We start from the raw sequence: 17,669 nt of genomic DNA on the forward strand, positions 1-17,669 counted from the left end.
ATTTAATACCAATTCTCAAGCTAAAATAAATTATAGTATAGAATTATTATTATTATCAACATCATTATCTTTGTTGTAATGGGATTTTATTGGACTATAGTAATAATCACTTAATATAAAAGAAAAAAAGGTCAGTGCTCGATCGACCGTGTAACACACCAACTTTTGCCAATCTGTTATAAATGATGTTTAAGTGATGTTTGTTTCCATATTATTACTAATATTCAATATTTAACATTTTACAGCATTTAAATTCAGGCCACTTACTGTGGAACTACATTTTTGGTCAAAAAAATTAACCATATTAATTATAAGTTTTATGCTTAACTTGCTTTATTCGTTTTTTTATTTTGCAAAACTGGTGTATAAAAACGTAAGATTTTTAGGATAATCTTTACTGTTATTGTTATTTCAAATCCTGCATCCCTCTGGTGTTCTATTGCTTATATAAACACAATACAAACTCAGCATAACTACAAATTATATAGAGATGTGTGTAATTGTGTGTGTGTGTGTGTGTGTGTGTGTAGCTTAGGCCAGTAATCAGAGCTGCAGCAGTGTGTGGTGACATGGAGAAAATGTTACCTAGCGTGCCATGACACCATGCTCGGTTAGCCGAGATGAGAGAGACAGAAAAAGAGATGTCGAAAAGAAAAAGAATCATGTTGCATATCAAGCTTTTTATTTTCCTGCATGGAATGGTGAACACAAAAAAGCCTAGATGCATTTATAATAAGGGCATCCCTTGGCTGTCTATGTCATTGTCTTCTGCCTAAAACTAATTTTAAAATGCATAAAAACGCTCTCGTTTCTTTACCAACATCCTCAGAATGATCTAGATTTAGCTTCATCAACACTGATGCAACAAAGAACCTTCAAAACAAACAGCAAGCGCACTTGTAACATCCATGTACAATAGGGCTTTCACCTCAATACCTTATACTTTTCAAGTTTAGCAATACTCTATACCATCAAATGAAAGAAAACAAAACGGCTTTAAATACATACAAAAAGGAAAAGCAAATCAGAGAAAACAAAAGAAGATAAATCAGGAAACAGGAAAGTTTTTAACTTAAATCCAGTTCCCCAGAAAACAAAACCAGTTCTATTAATGTGGCATACAAACGATGCAAAAATTCACAACACTAGTTTTTCCTCATTTAATCAATGTTACAAAAGTCCTGCATTATAAAATAGGGCAGCTTTAAAATCAGTGTAATTAATAAAACTATACAATATACAAACAACAGATTTCCCATAATTCAGCGTGTCCATTCTAGCTCTCTTCTCTATCTCAGTTAGATTTGTTCTTCTTCTCCCCAGAACTGCTTGAAACCCCCCATTCAAACAAAACAAAAATATTTATATATAAAATAAAATGACACACACAACACAAGAACGATACAGGCTGCCCAAACTATTGCTTTTATATTCTTTTTCTTTTTTTGTCTTTCTTTAAAAATGGTGCAATTTTGTCATTATCTTACACACGCAGCCTGATATCTTGCTGATTCGATGCTCGGCTGCTCTGAACTGACAAAAATGTCCGTGCAATTGATTTTTTACATGATTTTTTTTTTCTCAAAAGATTGATATTCCCTTTGCTTTTTTAAGCCCTGGAAGCTGTTTAGCTGTTTGTATAAATTCTCATAACTGTCATTCTTTTATATTTAGTGCAGATAATTAAGGAAGTAATGCCCAACTAATTACCAAAGGCTAGGCAAAGAGGATGGAAAAAAACTAACACGCTAAAAAAAACAACCAAAACAAACAAAAAACCATAGAAAATAAAACACAACCCACACAAGAGTAACTAGTTAACTGTCACATCAGATTCAGACACGTGGGAATACTGTCCCTCTATTAAACTCATGATATATAAACAGACAAAAAAACAGGTAAGCGTTAATATAATCGTGAGCATCGACACAAAGTACAAAAATGGGCGTTTGAATTTAAATCCTTGACTTTTTCTTTTTCTTCAGTGTGGCTCATCAGGGTGAACAGGAAGTTTCCTTGTTTTAAGGCTTGCTTGTGACCAGGAACTGATAAACTTAACACGCGAACGATATTTCACATCAAGCACAAAGAAAGAATGAAACCCAAATCAGGCCGGCGTGGATTTCCATCAAGCTTGTGTCGTCATCACAAGACGTTCGTCCATACGTTCATCCACCCAGCCCGTCAAGTGCAACACTTAATTTATATAAATGTTTATAGAAAAAAAGAATAAAACATGAGTAGGAAAGATTTACATGAGTGCAAGCAAGTATTGCATATTAATGTTTTTTTTCCTTATTGTTCTGGGAACTAAAACAGGAAGACTAAAAAAAGTGGTTTCCATTTAGAAATGGCAACATACAAACAAACATATCGATACACTCACGTTAACACTATCAGAAAAAGGCCTGGCCTTACACTTACACTAATAAACCTCTGTTTTTTAATCACTGCTGACAGGAGTTTGACACTGAGCTGATTGTTTGGCGGTATGAGACCGAGGTGGTGCAGTCTCGTACAGATACAACATCATTATGTTCTAGAGTTAGAACTGAGACGACCACAGCGGAAAAGAAAGAAAAAGGCAGACAGTAATAATAATATTCTGCGTATTTAGCACACGGGGGTTTGAACCTGTGGGGTATTGAGATTAGCAGATTTTAGGTAATGTCAGGTAATATTATTAATGAAAAAGTGGACGACTGCAGTAAAACTTTTAAGGTCTTTTAAAGTAATTGTTAATAAGTTCTAATTTATAGACCAATATGTTTAAATAGTGCCATAATTATTCTCACTGATTTATCAATTATCTCTTTTAGGTGTAATTGCTTGGGATTGTTATCTATCGCTCTTCCTGTGATTTACTAGTGTCCTCTTAACTGGAGTTTGGATTTTATCAAATGATGGTTTCAATTTAAAAAATAATCTGGTAGGGCAAGGGCTAACGTGCTTCCTCCAGGATGTAAAGCTGATCACTGTGTAAATGAACAGGCTTGAATTAAGAATAGAAAGAATAGAATTTTTTAAAAATGGAACAACAAAAAATCATCAAAAGTGTCGGACAAAGCAGTCACACAAGAGAACTACAGAAGGACAGGTGTGTAAAAGAGCTGAAACCTCTGCACCAGCTTCTAACAGCAGGTTTTACAGCAGGTTTTAACCATCATCTCTGATTTCCTGCACAGTGCTGAACAGGGGGAGAAAATCTGGGGGGAAAGGAGCTCTTTATGTTGCAGCTTGTGCATCAACTCAGGACTGGACCATCGCTCAAGGCACATTGATGAGGAACAACTGTTTCCGTGCAACTTCAGAGGAGGAAAGAAAGAAAAACCCAGAATGATTGTTTTCAAAGTAACGAAGTCGGGAGGGACAATCGAGAGAGATGAGGAGAAGCTTAAGATGTGTAGCTGGTTGATTGTGAGGACAGCAGTAAAAATACCCATCTTTCATCAAGGGGGCCAAACAAATACTCGATTGGCAAGTGCCTGGAGTTGGGATTATAATATTGTGTCTTTATTCACACTAATTTAACTCTACATAATCTATGTAAAAATCTCTCACTAACACTAGAACATGCATTTTTTTATTTTTATTTTTTTATATATTTTTCAAGATCAAGACTGGATGAGTCAGTTGTAAGTTATTATATACCGTATGTACTGTACGAAATGAAAAACACAAGTCAAAAAAATCAAGAATTAAGGTTAAATTGCATGCGAAGCTGCTGAATTGAAAAGGCTTCGCTCTGCAGTTGCATTCTCACGTTTGATCTTCACATTTTTCTGTTTTTGTGTAACACTTTTAAAGGTTACAGAGGAAGTTTCAGTTGTACAGGCGTCTCACCCCGTTACGAAACAGGCACAGCTTTAGCCTACAGGAGGCAGTATGATACGGACTGTACTGTGTGTAGAAAAGGTTGCAGGGTGCGAGCGCTGGGATCCGTCCATAGTTTAGCTTCATTAGGGTAAAGATTAGCGCCCCTTTTCTGATTATACTCACAACCACAGCTTTCAGAAGAAAGCAGACATGATATGATTGAATAAATCTTATATAGAACGTGATGATAAAAAGAACACAAGCCTAATGCTTCAGGATTATGTGCTTGGTTAAAATAAATTAATTAGCATAGTGTTTTGGACATGAATTAGCGCCGCAGTCTGACTTCCACACGTAGATGAAGTCAGAATGCTTAAAACTGATTGTTTAAATGGCAACATTTTTTAAAGGGATTTTTGTTCTACAACACAAACAAATTTTTAAAGATGAACCAACGTAAAAATAACAAGGAAGTACAAAGTACAGCTCCCCCTGTTTCTCCATCCTATTTGTTTGTTTTTCTTTTTGCACCCCAAGATTTTAGAGTCCCAGAGGTGTGAACGGACTAGAAGAAAAATATATATATAGACATATATACTTTTCAACAATCGCAGAAATTATTTTCTATCTACAAAAGATATTTAACACTCTGACACCTTTCCAACAAAATTGCACGTCTCTCGATTCCTCTGGTCAAAATTTCCTCCAATCATGATCACATCTTGTCCACCCTTTCTCTCTTTATGGAGTTGTACAGACCTTCAGGTGGGGTGTTTTTTAAAACAACTGAAATGATTCTACACAAAAAAACGGAACATGAACACGCCTCAAACACATGAGACGTGATTTTTTTCTCTTTTTTTTTTTAAGGAAAGAAATCTCCCATTTGAATACTTCACTTTACAGCCTTCTAAGCTCATATTATTCACCTGGTCGAGTGATAAAAACATCAGCTCTTCTCACTCCCTGCCCCGAGATATAAATGTGGGGGAAATCTTCATACACTGAAGTCCTCTGGGCACTTTTCTGCCGTGTGCGACGTGGTGCAGGTCTCGGAGGGGGGCGGTGGATATGAATGAACAGTTCCGGCAAAGAGTCAAGTGATGTTTCAGCTCATGAATCCGATCCATTAAAAACCTCTTCATAAAGTCACCAGCTGATCCACCGGGAAAGAGATTCCATTAGATCCTGACAAACATTTTGGGAAAGGGACACGGGGAGCGCCAGTCTGGGATGGACAGAGCACGTATCCTTTACGTATAGCTGCAGAGAATTAGTGATGATGCGGCTTGGCTCTTGGTGAGTTTGGCTACAGTCGTGTTGGACTGAAGGAAGCTCTCGATTGTATCACATTACTATTATTTTTTTGTATCTGGCTGAAGGAAATAAAAAGTCATGCACGTTTCCCAGTACATCATAACTCTCTTTTTTAAAGCTCAGAGCTTCAGAGTTACTTATATATGAATATAGGATTAGAAACCGTACATCTGGAGGAATACATATGGGCTATATAGATATTAAGTATGCTGGTCGTAGCCAACATACATTCTGCTGTTGGTTGGATTTGATCGGATTCGTTCTGTGGTCTGCTGTAGCCATGCTGTGGGTCAGTGGGTTCTGAAGGGGGGGCGAGTGGCTCCTGGCGCATCACACCGGTGGGCACGTTTGTGAGTCACACTCAAGGGAGGCAGGGGGGGCGTCTGAGCTTGCGAGAGGCCGGTTCCGAATCTTGAGTCTTTAGCCCAGGTACCACTGCACAGAAGAAACACACGGAGAGGAAGAGGTTAGCAGAGAAATGCTGCACATGGTCTGCTGGGACAACTGCACCAGAACTTTTGGCACCAGATACAGAGAACTATGGCTTTTCGCTTGGTACTGTAGCTTAGCATGCTGTACTTCAAAATATGAGCCATCAAATAGCTAAAAAACACATTTAAAAAGTAAAACAGAACATCATGTTATTATTTACTTATACTTATTTCATTTTTCTTCATACTTATAGGTCCAACTAGGTCTACTGTCAATTCTAGCCAAAAAATAACTGTCAAAAATACATACAATAGATGATTTAATTATTTTCTGTTGACTGGCGCTTATTATTGTTCATTATTATTTACATTCACATTACATTTTCAGCATTTAGCAGATGCTTTTATCCAAAGCCACTTATAGTACCAAGACAGCATATTTTCTAAACAATTGAGTGTTAAGGGCCTTGCTCAAGGGCCCAACAGTGGCAACCTGGCAATGGTGGGGCTTGAACTAGTGACCTTTTGATTACTAGTGCAGTACCTTAACCACTAGGCTACAACTGTCCCTATGAATTATTATCATTATTGTAATAGTATTGTTTAATATTAAGTATTAGGGCGGCAGCAAGAAGGTCCTGGGTTTGATCCACAGGTGGTGTGGTCCGGGTCCTTTTTGTGTGAGTTTGCATGTTCTCCCTGTGTCTGTGTGGGTTTCCTCCGGGAGCTCCGGTTTCCTCCCACAGTCCAAAGACGTGCAAGTGAGGTAAATTAGAGATATAAAATTGTCCATGACTGTGTCTGACATTAAACATGTGAACTGATGAATCTGAATATGACACTACACTAACCAATGGAGCCAAAGGTTTGGTTATTTTTGGTAAAGAAACACCCTAATGTCTCAGTTTTTGCAGAACCCTGTCCTGACTCCTGCCATACCTGTGTGTCTTTCCTCTCATGCATTTCTGCCTCCTATTCCGCCCTGATTTCTCGCCCTGCACTCTTTGTGCTCTTCCTCACTGCAGATGCAGGAAGAGACTTTTCCATGTGCAGCGAGTCCAGTGACCATCCCGCTGCTCTCACTAATCCTTCAGAGAAAAGGCTTTATTGATCGAGCCTCTCTATTGTTCCTTTTTCCACATAGTGAGCAAAGAGCTCTTCCCTCCGCCAGTCTGATCTCCCGTACACTACCCTCCTTCACATCCAAGTTCAAGTTCAACCTGCTCTTACACAATCCTCGATACACGACAGTCATCAGCAAGGCTAAAGTATATCCCTCATTTTTTGCATTTTTTCCCAGTTGTCCTCCCAATCTGGTCGCATCCAAATACCAGATCGCATTTCATTACCTCTGCTGCTGCAGACCTTCACTCCTGACCGAGGAGGGCCGCAAAAACACACGTCCCCTCAGAAAGGTGTGCTGCAGCTGATACGGCGATCTGTATCGCACACGGAGAGTCACACACTGATCTCCATGCAGACACCATCTATCAGCCAGCAGAGGTCGTAACTGCAGCAGTTTTGAGGAATACTCTCTGGCATTCAGACACTCAGACGAGCCAATCATTGTCTGAACAGACGCCCGCCGTGCTGGGAGTTTAAAATGCCAGTTCTGGTCAGCTAGCAGGTTTTACTGCTGCACCACAGAGCTTGTATCATTATTTTAAAATCAAATCTCCAAACCCTGCTGCCCTTTGTCCTTTATTACTCCCACACATGGAACAGTGCATGATTCAGATCCATCCCAATGGAAGAGGAGTAAAGGAATCACAAGGAGGATTTAAGATTGACCGAATTAGGGGGATAAAGGCAAAAATAAGAAGAATGTCTATTTTTGAAAATTCAGATGGTCAAATAAAAGTGCATTTCCTTCCTCTCTATTTCCTCAGCTGCTCCCGTTAGGGGTTGCCGGCGGATCGTGATCATTTATTTGGCACAGTTTTTACGCCGGATGCCCTTCCTGACACGACCCTCCCTATTTATCCGGGCTTGGGACCGGCACTACAATGCACTGGTTTATGCATCCTAGCGACTAGGTACCTATAGGACAATTCAGTGTCTCCAATTAGCCTGGCTGCATGTTTTTGGACTGTGGGAGGAAACCGGAGCTCCCGGAGAAAACCCACGCAGACACGGGGAGAACATGTAAACTCCACACAGAAAGGACCCGAACCGCCCCACCTGGGGACCCAGGACCTTCTTGGTATGAGGCGACAGTGCTACCCACTTAGCCACCGTGCCGCCCGTGCATTTCCTTCCTAAATAAGCTTAATAATTGAGAAAAAAAAACTGTTCATTCAGTAAAAAATGTGATTAATATATATTTTATTAAGTGAAACCTTTAAAGGTGGTGACATCATTCATGCCCACCGAGTAATACGAACTTAAAGAAAATGCAAAACAATTCTTTTTTGTTTTTATCGGCTCTATCAAGCTGGAGGTAACCCCCCCCCCCACCGCTCGTACACAAAAACACACACGACTGCAGTATGCAGGCTCATAACTTGTTTAAATTCTTTAGCTGGCCACGAGCGCGGTGGAGAATCTACAGGGTTAGTTTTTAATGAATACAAGTTGCTGACTCGGAGCTTCTGCTTTCGGGCTCGATGCAGCTTCCTCGTGTCTTTGTCTGCATCTGCTTTGAAACTTTTTTCTTCTCAACTTCATCTCCTCCCTCTTTCTCTCGCCTTGTCCTGAGAAGACTTTTGGAGAGGGGGTTCAGAGACGGGAGGGGGAGAGAACGGGCGTTTTAGGTTCGTCTCCCATATTTCCCCTATAAGTGTGCGAACACCGGGGTCGTGTTACAGACTGGCGTAGTGTGCTGACAGGTATGATTTAGTCAGCAATTGTGCAGAACAGAAAGCAGGCGAGGGGGAAAGTGAAGAGAAAGTGAAGCACTCGGTGGATAGGACTCGTCAGTCCTGACAAGTCAAAATCATATAAAAGCGTAACAGGCAACTAATGTCGACCCTTAACTTTAATAAAACTTAGAAACACAGTGAGTATAAAATAAGAATAATGGTACAAACTCCAGCTCTGTTTCTGAATGGCAGCTGCTTCAGCATGCAGCCGCGATTAGGGCCGAGCGTCGGCTGGCGAACCCCGCGGCCACATGTGTGGTGCAGCGTGGGCTCTGTGTGAGCTTCGGCAGCCCAGTGTGGTGTGTATCACAGCCACAGGAATGCAGCACGGGTACGTTCCTCTCCCCCCGTCCCACTCACTTGATGCTTTCCATGTGTGCTGCTGAAAAACATTAGCCCCTTTAGTGCTGATCTAAGACCAGTTTGAGTTTCCTGACCCTGAACAATGGAAGCACATTTACAGGACAATAGTGTGATTAATTTGCTCCAACACACCTGATTCAACAATATGATCGGGGAACGACACTGTCAGGTGTCTTAAAGCAAATAAAGTAAAGAATCCCTCCGCGCATGCAGACAAAATACAATACTCGGGCTACCAGCGTAAAGTAATTTTTTACATTTACTAATTAGAGTATTAGGCTCACAGTCAGCCGTAAACACAATAATACGTATTGTATTAATATATATATATATTTTTTCTGCTGCTCCTGTATTACGGGTCGCCAGAGCAGATCATTCTGGTTTGCATACCTGATTTGGCACAGTTTTACACCGGATACCCTTCCAGATGCAACCCTCCTTATTTTTACTCAGGTTTGGTACCAGCACTCTCAGTAGTCAGGAATTAACTCTCTCATAGATTCGGAAATAACATTGCTTAGACAAAATTTTGCAAGAATACAAGGATCTAATACAACAAAGAGTAATGGTCGTGTGCCAGTATGGTGTACCTATCTATCTACATTATCCATCTGTCTGTCTGTCTGTCTGTCTGTCTATCTATCTATCTATCTATCTATCTATCTATCTATCTATCTATCTATCTATCTATCTATCTATCTATCTATCTATCTACATTATCCATCTGTCTGTCTGTCTGTCTGTCTGTCTGTCTGTCTGTCTATCTATCTATCTATCTATCTATCTATCTATCTATCTATCTATCTATCTATCTATCTATCTATCTATTATATACGTCAGAACTCTCATCTCTGCTGTACAGTGTGCTAGTTAGTGCAGGGTAAAAACGACTAGATACAGGTAAAAGCCTTCTTTAAAAAGCTGCAAGATGAATAAAGACTTACTTTTTCCATCTTCAATCAACCTCCAATCATAGAGTTTTTTTTATTCCAATCTTTACATGCAGTAGAACTGATAACTAACAGACAATACTTGATTTTGATCCATTCATTCCTCACTCCCTCCATCCATCCATCTCATTTGTCTTCCCAACTGTCCACTTATTCATTAATCTATAACTAGGGCTGGGCAGTATGACTGGCACTTTTTATATGTCTGTGGCTGATTCTACAGTCATAAGTACATAGAATATAAAAGGGTTTAATTTCACCATGTACAGTGTATCCCAAAAGTGAGTACACCCCTCACATTTCTGCAAATATTTCATTATATCTTTTCATGGGACAACACTATAGACATGAAACTTGGATATAACTTAGAGTAGTCAGTGTACAGCTTGTATAGCAGTGTAGATTTACTGTCTTCTGAAAATAACTCAACACACAGCCATTAATGTCTAAATAGCTGGCAACATAAGTGAGTACACCCCACAGTGAACATGTCCAAATTGTGCCCAAATGTGTCGTTGTCCCTCCCTGGTGTCATGTGTCAAGGTCCCAGGTGTAAATGGGGAGCAGGGCTGTTAAATTTGGTGTTTTGGGTACAATTCTCTCATACTGGCCACTGGATATTCAACATGGCACCTCATGGCAAAGAACTCTCTGAGGATGTGAGAAATAGAATTGTTGCTCTCCACAAAGATGGCCTGGCCTATACGAAGATTGCCAACACCCTGAAACTGAGCTACAGCATGGTGGCCAAGGTCATACAGCGGTTTTCCAGGACAGGTTCCACTCGGAACAGGCTTCGCCAGGGTCGACCAAAGAAGTTGAGTCCACGTGTTCGGGGTCATATCCAGAGGTTGGCTTTAAAAAATAGACACATGAGTGCTGCCAGCATTGCTGCAGAGGTTGAAGACGTGGGAGGTCAGCCTGTCAGTGCTCAGACCATACGCCGCACACTGCATCAACTCGGTCTGCATGGTCGTCATCCCAGAAGGAAGCTGACGCACAAGAAAGCCCGCAAACAGTTTGCCGAAGACAAGCAGTCCAAGAACATGGATTACTGGAATGCCCTGTGGTCTGACGAGACCAAGATAAACTTGTTTGGCTCAGATGGTGTCCAGCATGTGTGGCGGCACCCTGGTGAGAAGTACCAAGACAACTGTATCTTGCCTACAGTCAAGCATGGTGGTGGTAGCATCATGGTCTTGGGCTGCATGAGTGTTGCTGGCACTGGGGAGCTGCAGTTCATTGAGGGAAACATGAATTCCAACATGTACTGTGACATTCTGAAACAGAGCATGATCCCCTCCCTTCGAAAACCGGGCCTCATGGCAGTCTTCCAACAGGATAACGACCCCAAACACAACCTCCAAGATGACAACTGCCTTGCTGAGGAAGCTGAAGGTAAAGGTGATGGACTAAACCCAATTGAGCACCTGTGGCGCATCCTCAAGTGGAAGGTGGAGGAGTTCAAGGTGTCTAACATCCACCAGCTCCGTGATGTCATCATGGAGGAGTGGAAGAGGATTCCAGTAGCAACCTGTGCAGCTCTGGTGAATTCCATACCCAGGAGGGTTAAGGCAGTGCTGGATAATAATGGTGGTCACACAAAATATTGACACTTTGGGCACAATTTGGACATGTTCACTGTGGGGTGTACTCACTTATGTTGCCAGCTTTTTAGACATTAATGGCTGTGTGTTGAGTTATTTTCAGAAGACAGTAAATCTACACTGCTATACAAGTTGTACACTGACTACTCTAAGTTATATCCAAGTTTTATTTCTATAGTGTCGTCCCATGAAAAGATATAATAAAATATTTGCAGAAATGTGAGGGGTGTACTCACTTTTGTGATACACTGTATATAATGAAGGTTTTGAGTACTGTAAGCGTTGCTCAGCCCCACAAAATGACACAATATATGATGGAATCAGTAAATACTATTTTTATTATTCATTTAATATTTAAGTATTAACAATTACCCTTAGCTCTCCCTTTAAAGAATAAAACGACGGTATGGCGGTATTTGAAAAATCCGTACGGTATGAGGACTCAAAGGCGGTATACCGAATGTACCGTCATACTTTATCTAAAACAAATAAAATGTGGAATAAACTAAAGAAGTAAATGATACAGAACATAAACCATAAGGCTGAACACAGAGGGGAAATGAACCCACAACCCTGCAGTGCACAGTGAGAAATAAAAAAGCAGGAAGAGAGTGATGGAGAGAGGATATGTGCCTGTCCCTTTAAGTCGCTGTCGATGGCGGGAGTAATCTCATCAGCTCACTAGAGCGCTGACTCAGCGGGCGCACTAAAGTGCCTTCAGATGAGTGTCATCTCTGAGGAATTCATCCTCATGTAATGCAAACCAGAGCCCGTCCCAGACCGGCGTCCCCGCGGGAGATCGTGGACATTTACGACATTACTTATTTACGCCGCACATTGGAACATGGCTGGGAGGCTCATCGATACCACGCCGCTCTATTAGAGTTTTTTAAACAACTGAACTAGCCAGGGGACTTGTTTTTCATTCCCAGTATTCACTAGCCGTGCAGTGAGAGGTGAATTGGAACCTATTGCTGGGAGAGACTGGATTTCCCTCTCTGAGTAGGTTGTGTGAGTGGCTAAATGAGAATGTGTGAGTTAAGTGCTACAACGCTCCACAATGCTAAAATGATTGTGCTGTAATTAATTTGGAAGGCTGGTATGAGGAGTACTGCCCCCTTCTGGTTTCACAGGGTAGTGTTTGTGAACTTCACATCCTGAGCAAGCTGAATAAACCCAAGGTTCACTGCCAAACAGATAACAGGCTGAGTTAGGCAACAAATAAATATAATAAAATGACTTCATGTCTGACGCACTGCTTATAAACTGTTTTTGAATGTTTTTCACCCTACAGTACATTCACAGGGTGCATCGTGCACAGAGACACAACGAAAATAATGAAAAACTGAACTAAATCAAGCTGACAAAATGCTGGAGTTCATTTCTGACATTCTCTCTCAGAGCGGGTAAATGAAATCTTAGGGGATGACAGCTTCTCTCCCAGGTCTTCAGGACCGATTTACCCCGGCTGTGTATGTTTATGGGCGTGTTGTTTTTTTTCCCCCTCAGTGTGTATAAGTCATGCTTGGTGGTGCCTATCTTCAGTATACATCTCACACACAGTGTGTTCAGATTAAAAACTGTCTTTTATATATACTGAGAACGTACTGCAATCCTCACACACATGGTGCAATTAAACTGTAATTACATGTGTGTGTTTGTGTGTGTGTGTGTGTGTGTGTTTGTGTGGTTTGGCATGCGGATGATTTTTCCTGCACACCCAACAGACTACTGCAGAGAAGCCTGAAATGCTGACCAATATTTCCCAAAATGACCAGTCCTCTCAAAAACACATTTTTAAAAATCAATCAGCTGGTGTGTGCGTGTGTGTGTGTGTGTGTCACACAGCATAACGACCACCATGATTACATTAAGGATCAGTATATCAGTTTAGTACATTCTAGAAAGTAAAGTGAAGGAAAGGAAGCACAGTAAAATGTAGTGTAGCACAAACAGACGGACCAAACTGTAGCTGTGTGTAAAACTGCAGCTGTGTGTTATTTTAATCTCACATATTTAAACGCTCACTTCCTGCACAGCTAGTTTAAATTGCGTGTTAGACTCCAGTTTAGCTAATGCGTGTTTCAGTCCTGAAATAGCATGACATAGTCATCCATTACTGATAGAGGACATAAGACATAAATGTCATTGCTCACTGGGAGAGAAGGATGCCATTCCTTTATTCCCAGCAGTAAAATGAACACATAAGAAAACACTAATGTTGGAAAACCTTTGTATAAAGTACAGTGCACATCTGCTCCAGGTGTGTTCGGCTGCTTAATGATGTTGAGCCAACAGCAGTTTGAGAACATGCAGTGACTGGCTTCACTTGTGTCAAATAAAGCCTGTCACTCCATTTGTACCCTGATTGGTAGCTGTTGGCAACAACTGAGAACCCAGAAATTTAGTGTAAATTATAAATAAATAACAACTGTGCTGTGTGTGCATGTAGTTGTTTAAAATAACTACAGAAACGTGAGCATCATATTTGCACAACAAACCAAAGACTAAATGATTTAATAATTACATCCGTTTACATTATTATTTCACATAACTATTATTTGTGGCATTTAGCAGACACTTTAATCCACAGCGACTTACAGTTGGGACAGTATACAATCTAAGATATTGAGGGTTAAGGGCCTTGCTCAAGGGCCCAACAGGGCAACGTGGCAAAGGTGGGGCTTGAACTGACAACCTACTGATTACTAGTTCAGTACCTTAACTACTAAGCTACAGCTGCCTAGTGGTGAGTGTAATGGGACAATAACATAAATGCGTCCAGCAACGTAAGGCGATTATTAAATGAGATTCTTAAAGCGTTTAAGTAATTTTAAAAACAATTCTTGGTGATAATTTGCCGGTCCTTTCTGTGTGGAGTTTGCATGTTCTCCCTGTATCTGTGTGGGTGTCCTCTGAGTGCTCCGGTTTCCTCTGACAGTCCAAAAACATGCAGTCAGGCCAATCGGAGCTACTAAAAATTGCCCAAAGTGTGTGTGTGTGGCCCTGTGATGGACTGGCTGCCTGTCCAAAGTGCTCCCTGCCTTTCGTCCAATGATTCGAACCCACTGCGACCCTGACCAGGATAAAGTGATGGTAAAACAGATAACGAATTAATAAATTAATGAATTTGCCTATTGTTCAGGTCTGGGTCACTTTAATATGCTTGCTGTTGGTGTCATTCTGATTCAGAATTGTGAGGTTTGATTATCAGTTACTATGGTAAAGTTTAGACAGTGTTGGTATTCAAGGCTTTGTTCGATTGGGACAGCACAGACCCAGTAGGATAGAAGTGAGGCTCAGCTTAAACTAGACTAGGATATGTGTGTATTTATGAGTCCGACGTTTCAGGACACGCAGCTCTGTCCTGCCATGTCCGAGGCTCAGTGCCAACAGCTTTAATATGTCCAGACCCCTGCAGCACTACCACATTCCCACCACCTATCCTTCATCACCCGCACCCTGTGTGTCCCTCTCACTGGTCCTGGTTACCATGGTCTGTTAGTGGGGAATGTTTACGGTTACTCTCTCAATAATCTCCCCCCCTCTCTCTCTCTCTTACCCCCCACCTCTCTATGGGTAAAATTTGTCCTCACCAGCCCAGAACACTCCACACATACAGTGTAACCAAATTCAACAACAAGGTCAAAAGAGCTTCAGCATGGTCAATCTCCAGTGTGCATTTGTTATTCTTGCCACCCGGCAAAGGAATCAAACCCGGGTCCCTCTTGCTGTGAGGCGACAGTGCTACCCACTGTGCCACCAAGCCCCTTAAAACCATCACTGAGAAAAAGCCAGAGGCTGCATCAGACAGGGTGAGAATCTAACTACAGACAAATCCATTCAGATCCCTCACAGGTAACGTCACTACACAAAGTCTCAGGAGTCAGAAATGTTAGATATATAGAATATAGAAAAATCACTGAATTCTCTTTCTAAATTTTTGGTATTAAACATCCTGTTCTGATATAAAACAAAGTTTACATGTTTGATCATTAAAGCAGGCGAGGTGTGGTTCAGAGTCGAATCTAACTTCAGGCATAGACTGAGGACAGATGAGAACATTCATATTTTCCCCCGTGTGTGTGTTCGCCAATTTCTGTGCGTGTTCTCTCATGACAAGTTGAAAGAGCAATTCAAAAGCCGACAAGCTGAAAAGCTTTGATTTACGTTCAGTATTTGGCAGGTTGTTCTTGATTTTTATTTGAAACTGCCTGTGGTGAGCTGTTCATTTACCTGAAACCTCCAAAAATGGAGAAAACCACCAAATCCACCGAGTCTCCCTGCGGCCTCATGGACTTTGTTACAGGCAGCCAAAGAAACGAGACTAGTGAGCGTTCTCACACCGATGTATCTGCTTATAAACAAACAACCAAAAAACTGCCCACTTTTATTGTCTGATCATACCGGGAAGCTGAACTTTGCAGAACTTTTTTGTGAGTTGAGAATGTTTGTATTTATTTTGTTGAACTTTCCAACTGACATATAAAATTGCTTTCAGTTTGTTGCCAACCATTTGTAAACCGGAATTTGTCAGTTATTGAGTTGACACTGACAGCAATAAAATAAAAAAGCAAAGGAAAGTCTTGTTTATTTACATAATAATTAGATGTTGGCACATTTAACTTGTTTTCCCACCTGTATTCTGACAAAACATTTTTTTTTATTTTCACTACATGACTTGCAACAGTCAACCCAGGACTGCCTGTAGCTGAGCTTTTTAGTGAGGGCGGCACGGTGGCTTGGTGGGTAGCACTGTCGCCTCACAGCAAGAAGGTGCTGGGTTCGATCCCCAGGCGGGGCAGTCTGGGTCCTTTCTGTGTGGAGTTTGCATGTTCTCCCCGTGTCTGCGTGGGTTTCCTCCGGGAGCTCCGGTTTCCTCCCACAGTCCAAAAACATGCAGTCAGGATAATTGGAGACACTGAATTGTCCTATAGGTACCTAGCCGCTACGATGCATAAACCAGTGCATTGTAGTGCCGGTCCCAAGCCCGGATAAATATGGAGGGTTGTGTCAGGAAGGGCATCCGGCGTAAAAACTGTGCCAAATCAATAATGCGGATCACGATCCGCCGGCGCCCCCTAACGGAAGCAGCCGAGGAAATAGAGAGTGCGTTTTAGTGAGTTAAAAAATTAAACAACATAGCTCTATAACTGTGTTGTGTTGGTAACCGAGTTGATCTACTTAAGATTTAGTATAAATAAGTTGCCACTGTTGGGCCCTTGAGCAAGGTCCTTAACATTTACATTTACATTTACTTATCCAGAGCGACTTACAGAAGTTAACCCTCAATTGCTCAGACAATAGACTGTCACACTGCTGTAAGTCACTTTGGATAAAAGCATCTGCTAAATGCTAAAAATGTAAATATAACATAAAGTTGCAGTGCTACAGCCTTGTAACTAAGAAATGTAACTAAGAGATGTCTTATTTCTAGCATATTACAGTCCAATACTAATAGTTTCTTCTCACAGACTCCTAGCCTTTACTAAAGACGAGCAAGGTTGCAGCCAACAAATGATGTGTGTGTCTGTAATAAGTGAGTAGGGAGCATGGGGCTAGGACAACTAAACACACACACACACACTTAGACAAACACTGAGGAGGCTGAGGTAATGAATAATGTTGGATTAGCTCTGTAAGCTAGCACGCAGAGATGCACGAAGAGAAAGAGCGGCTTAGCCTTCGAGCTGCCATCTGAGAGAGAGCGAGAGAGCGATGGCTGGAGGGGAAATTAATAAATCCAAACAATACATAATAACACCACCTCCTCGGTTGGCTGGAATGACAAACACCTGCCTTCATTCTTCTCAGGAAAGTGCATCCCACACCCCGTGACAGTCAATAAATCGATGTTTGGGCTGCAGCAATCCTCTGGATACACCGGCACCGGTGCAGACCACTTTCAATTTCCACGTGCGTCCACACACAATTTCCCTACGTTTAGCAACTTCTCCACCTCTGGACGTATGTGTAGCCTCGCTCTTGATAGATTTTAAAAATACCAGTGAGTAATACTGGGACAGAAGCCCAGTTAGCTCCCCGAGCTGAGTGTGTTGACTGAATACAGACGAAAGGCTTTTCATAAATGCAACGCCATTACGACCACAGGAAGTGTTCAGCAGATGCAAACAGCAGCACAGCACAAGAGCTGCTTTGTCTCGACTGGACGGCTGATGGTACAGTGACGAGGCGACACGTTTCTCAGCAAACTCTAGACCGACATCTGTGTTGTTTTTCAAGGGCTTTATGAATAAACGATGTAATAATAAAAACACATGGCAAATGACTGGCAAGTAGCTGTGCTCCCCAATGTTCCCCAAT

At 41.4% G+C, this 17,669-nt stretch overlaps 1 protein-coding gene across 4 annotated transcripts in view; it reads right to left on the reverse strand.

Moving 5' to 3' along the window:
- Positions 1–660: 660 nt before the first annotated feature.
- Positions 661–17,669, reverse strand: part of nfia (nuclear factor I/A) — a 224,705-nt gene continuing 207,696 nt past the window's right edge. For all 4 annotated transcript variants that reach the window (XM_063013138.1, XM_063013137.1, XM_063013136.1 and 1 more), the window contains one exon: positions 661–5,568. In XM_063013138.1, coding sequence (XP_062869208.1) covers positions 5,554–5,568 — 15 coding nt within the window. In that variant the 3' untranslated portion in view covers positions 661–5,553. The remainder of the gene's footprint in view (positions 5,569–17,669) is intronic.

The sequence above is a fragment of the Trichomycterus rosablanca genome, chromosome 17 (genome assembly GCF_030014385.1).
Source record: "Trichomycterus rosablanca isolate fTriRos1 chromosome 17, fTriRos1.hap1, whole genome shotgun sequence".
NCBI classification, from domain to species: Eukaryota; Metazoa; Chordata; class Actinopteri; order Siluriformes; family Trichomycteridae; genus Trichomycterus; species Trichomycterus rosablanca.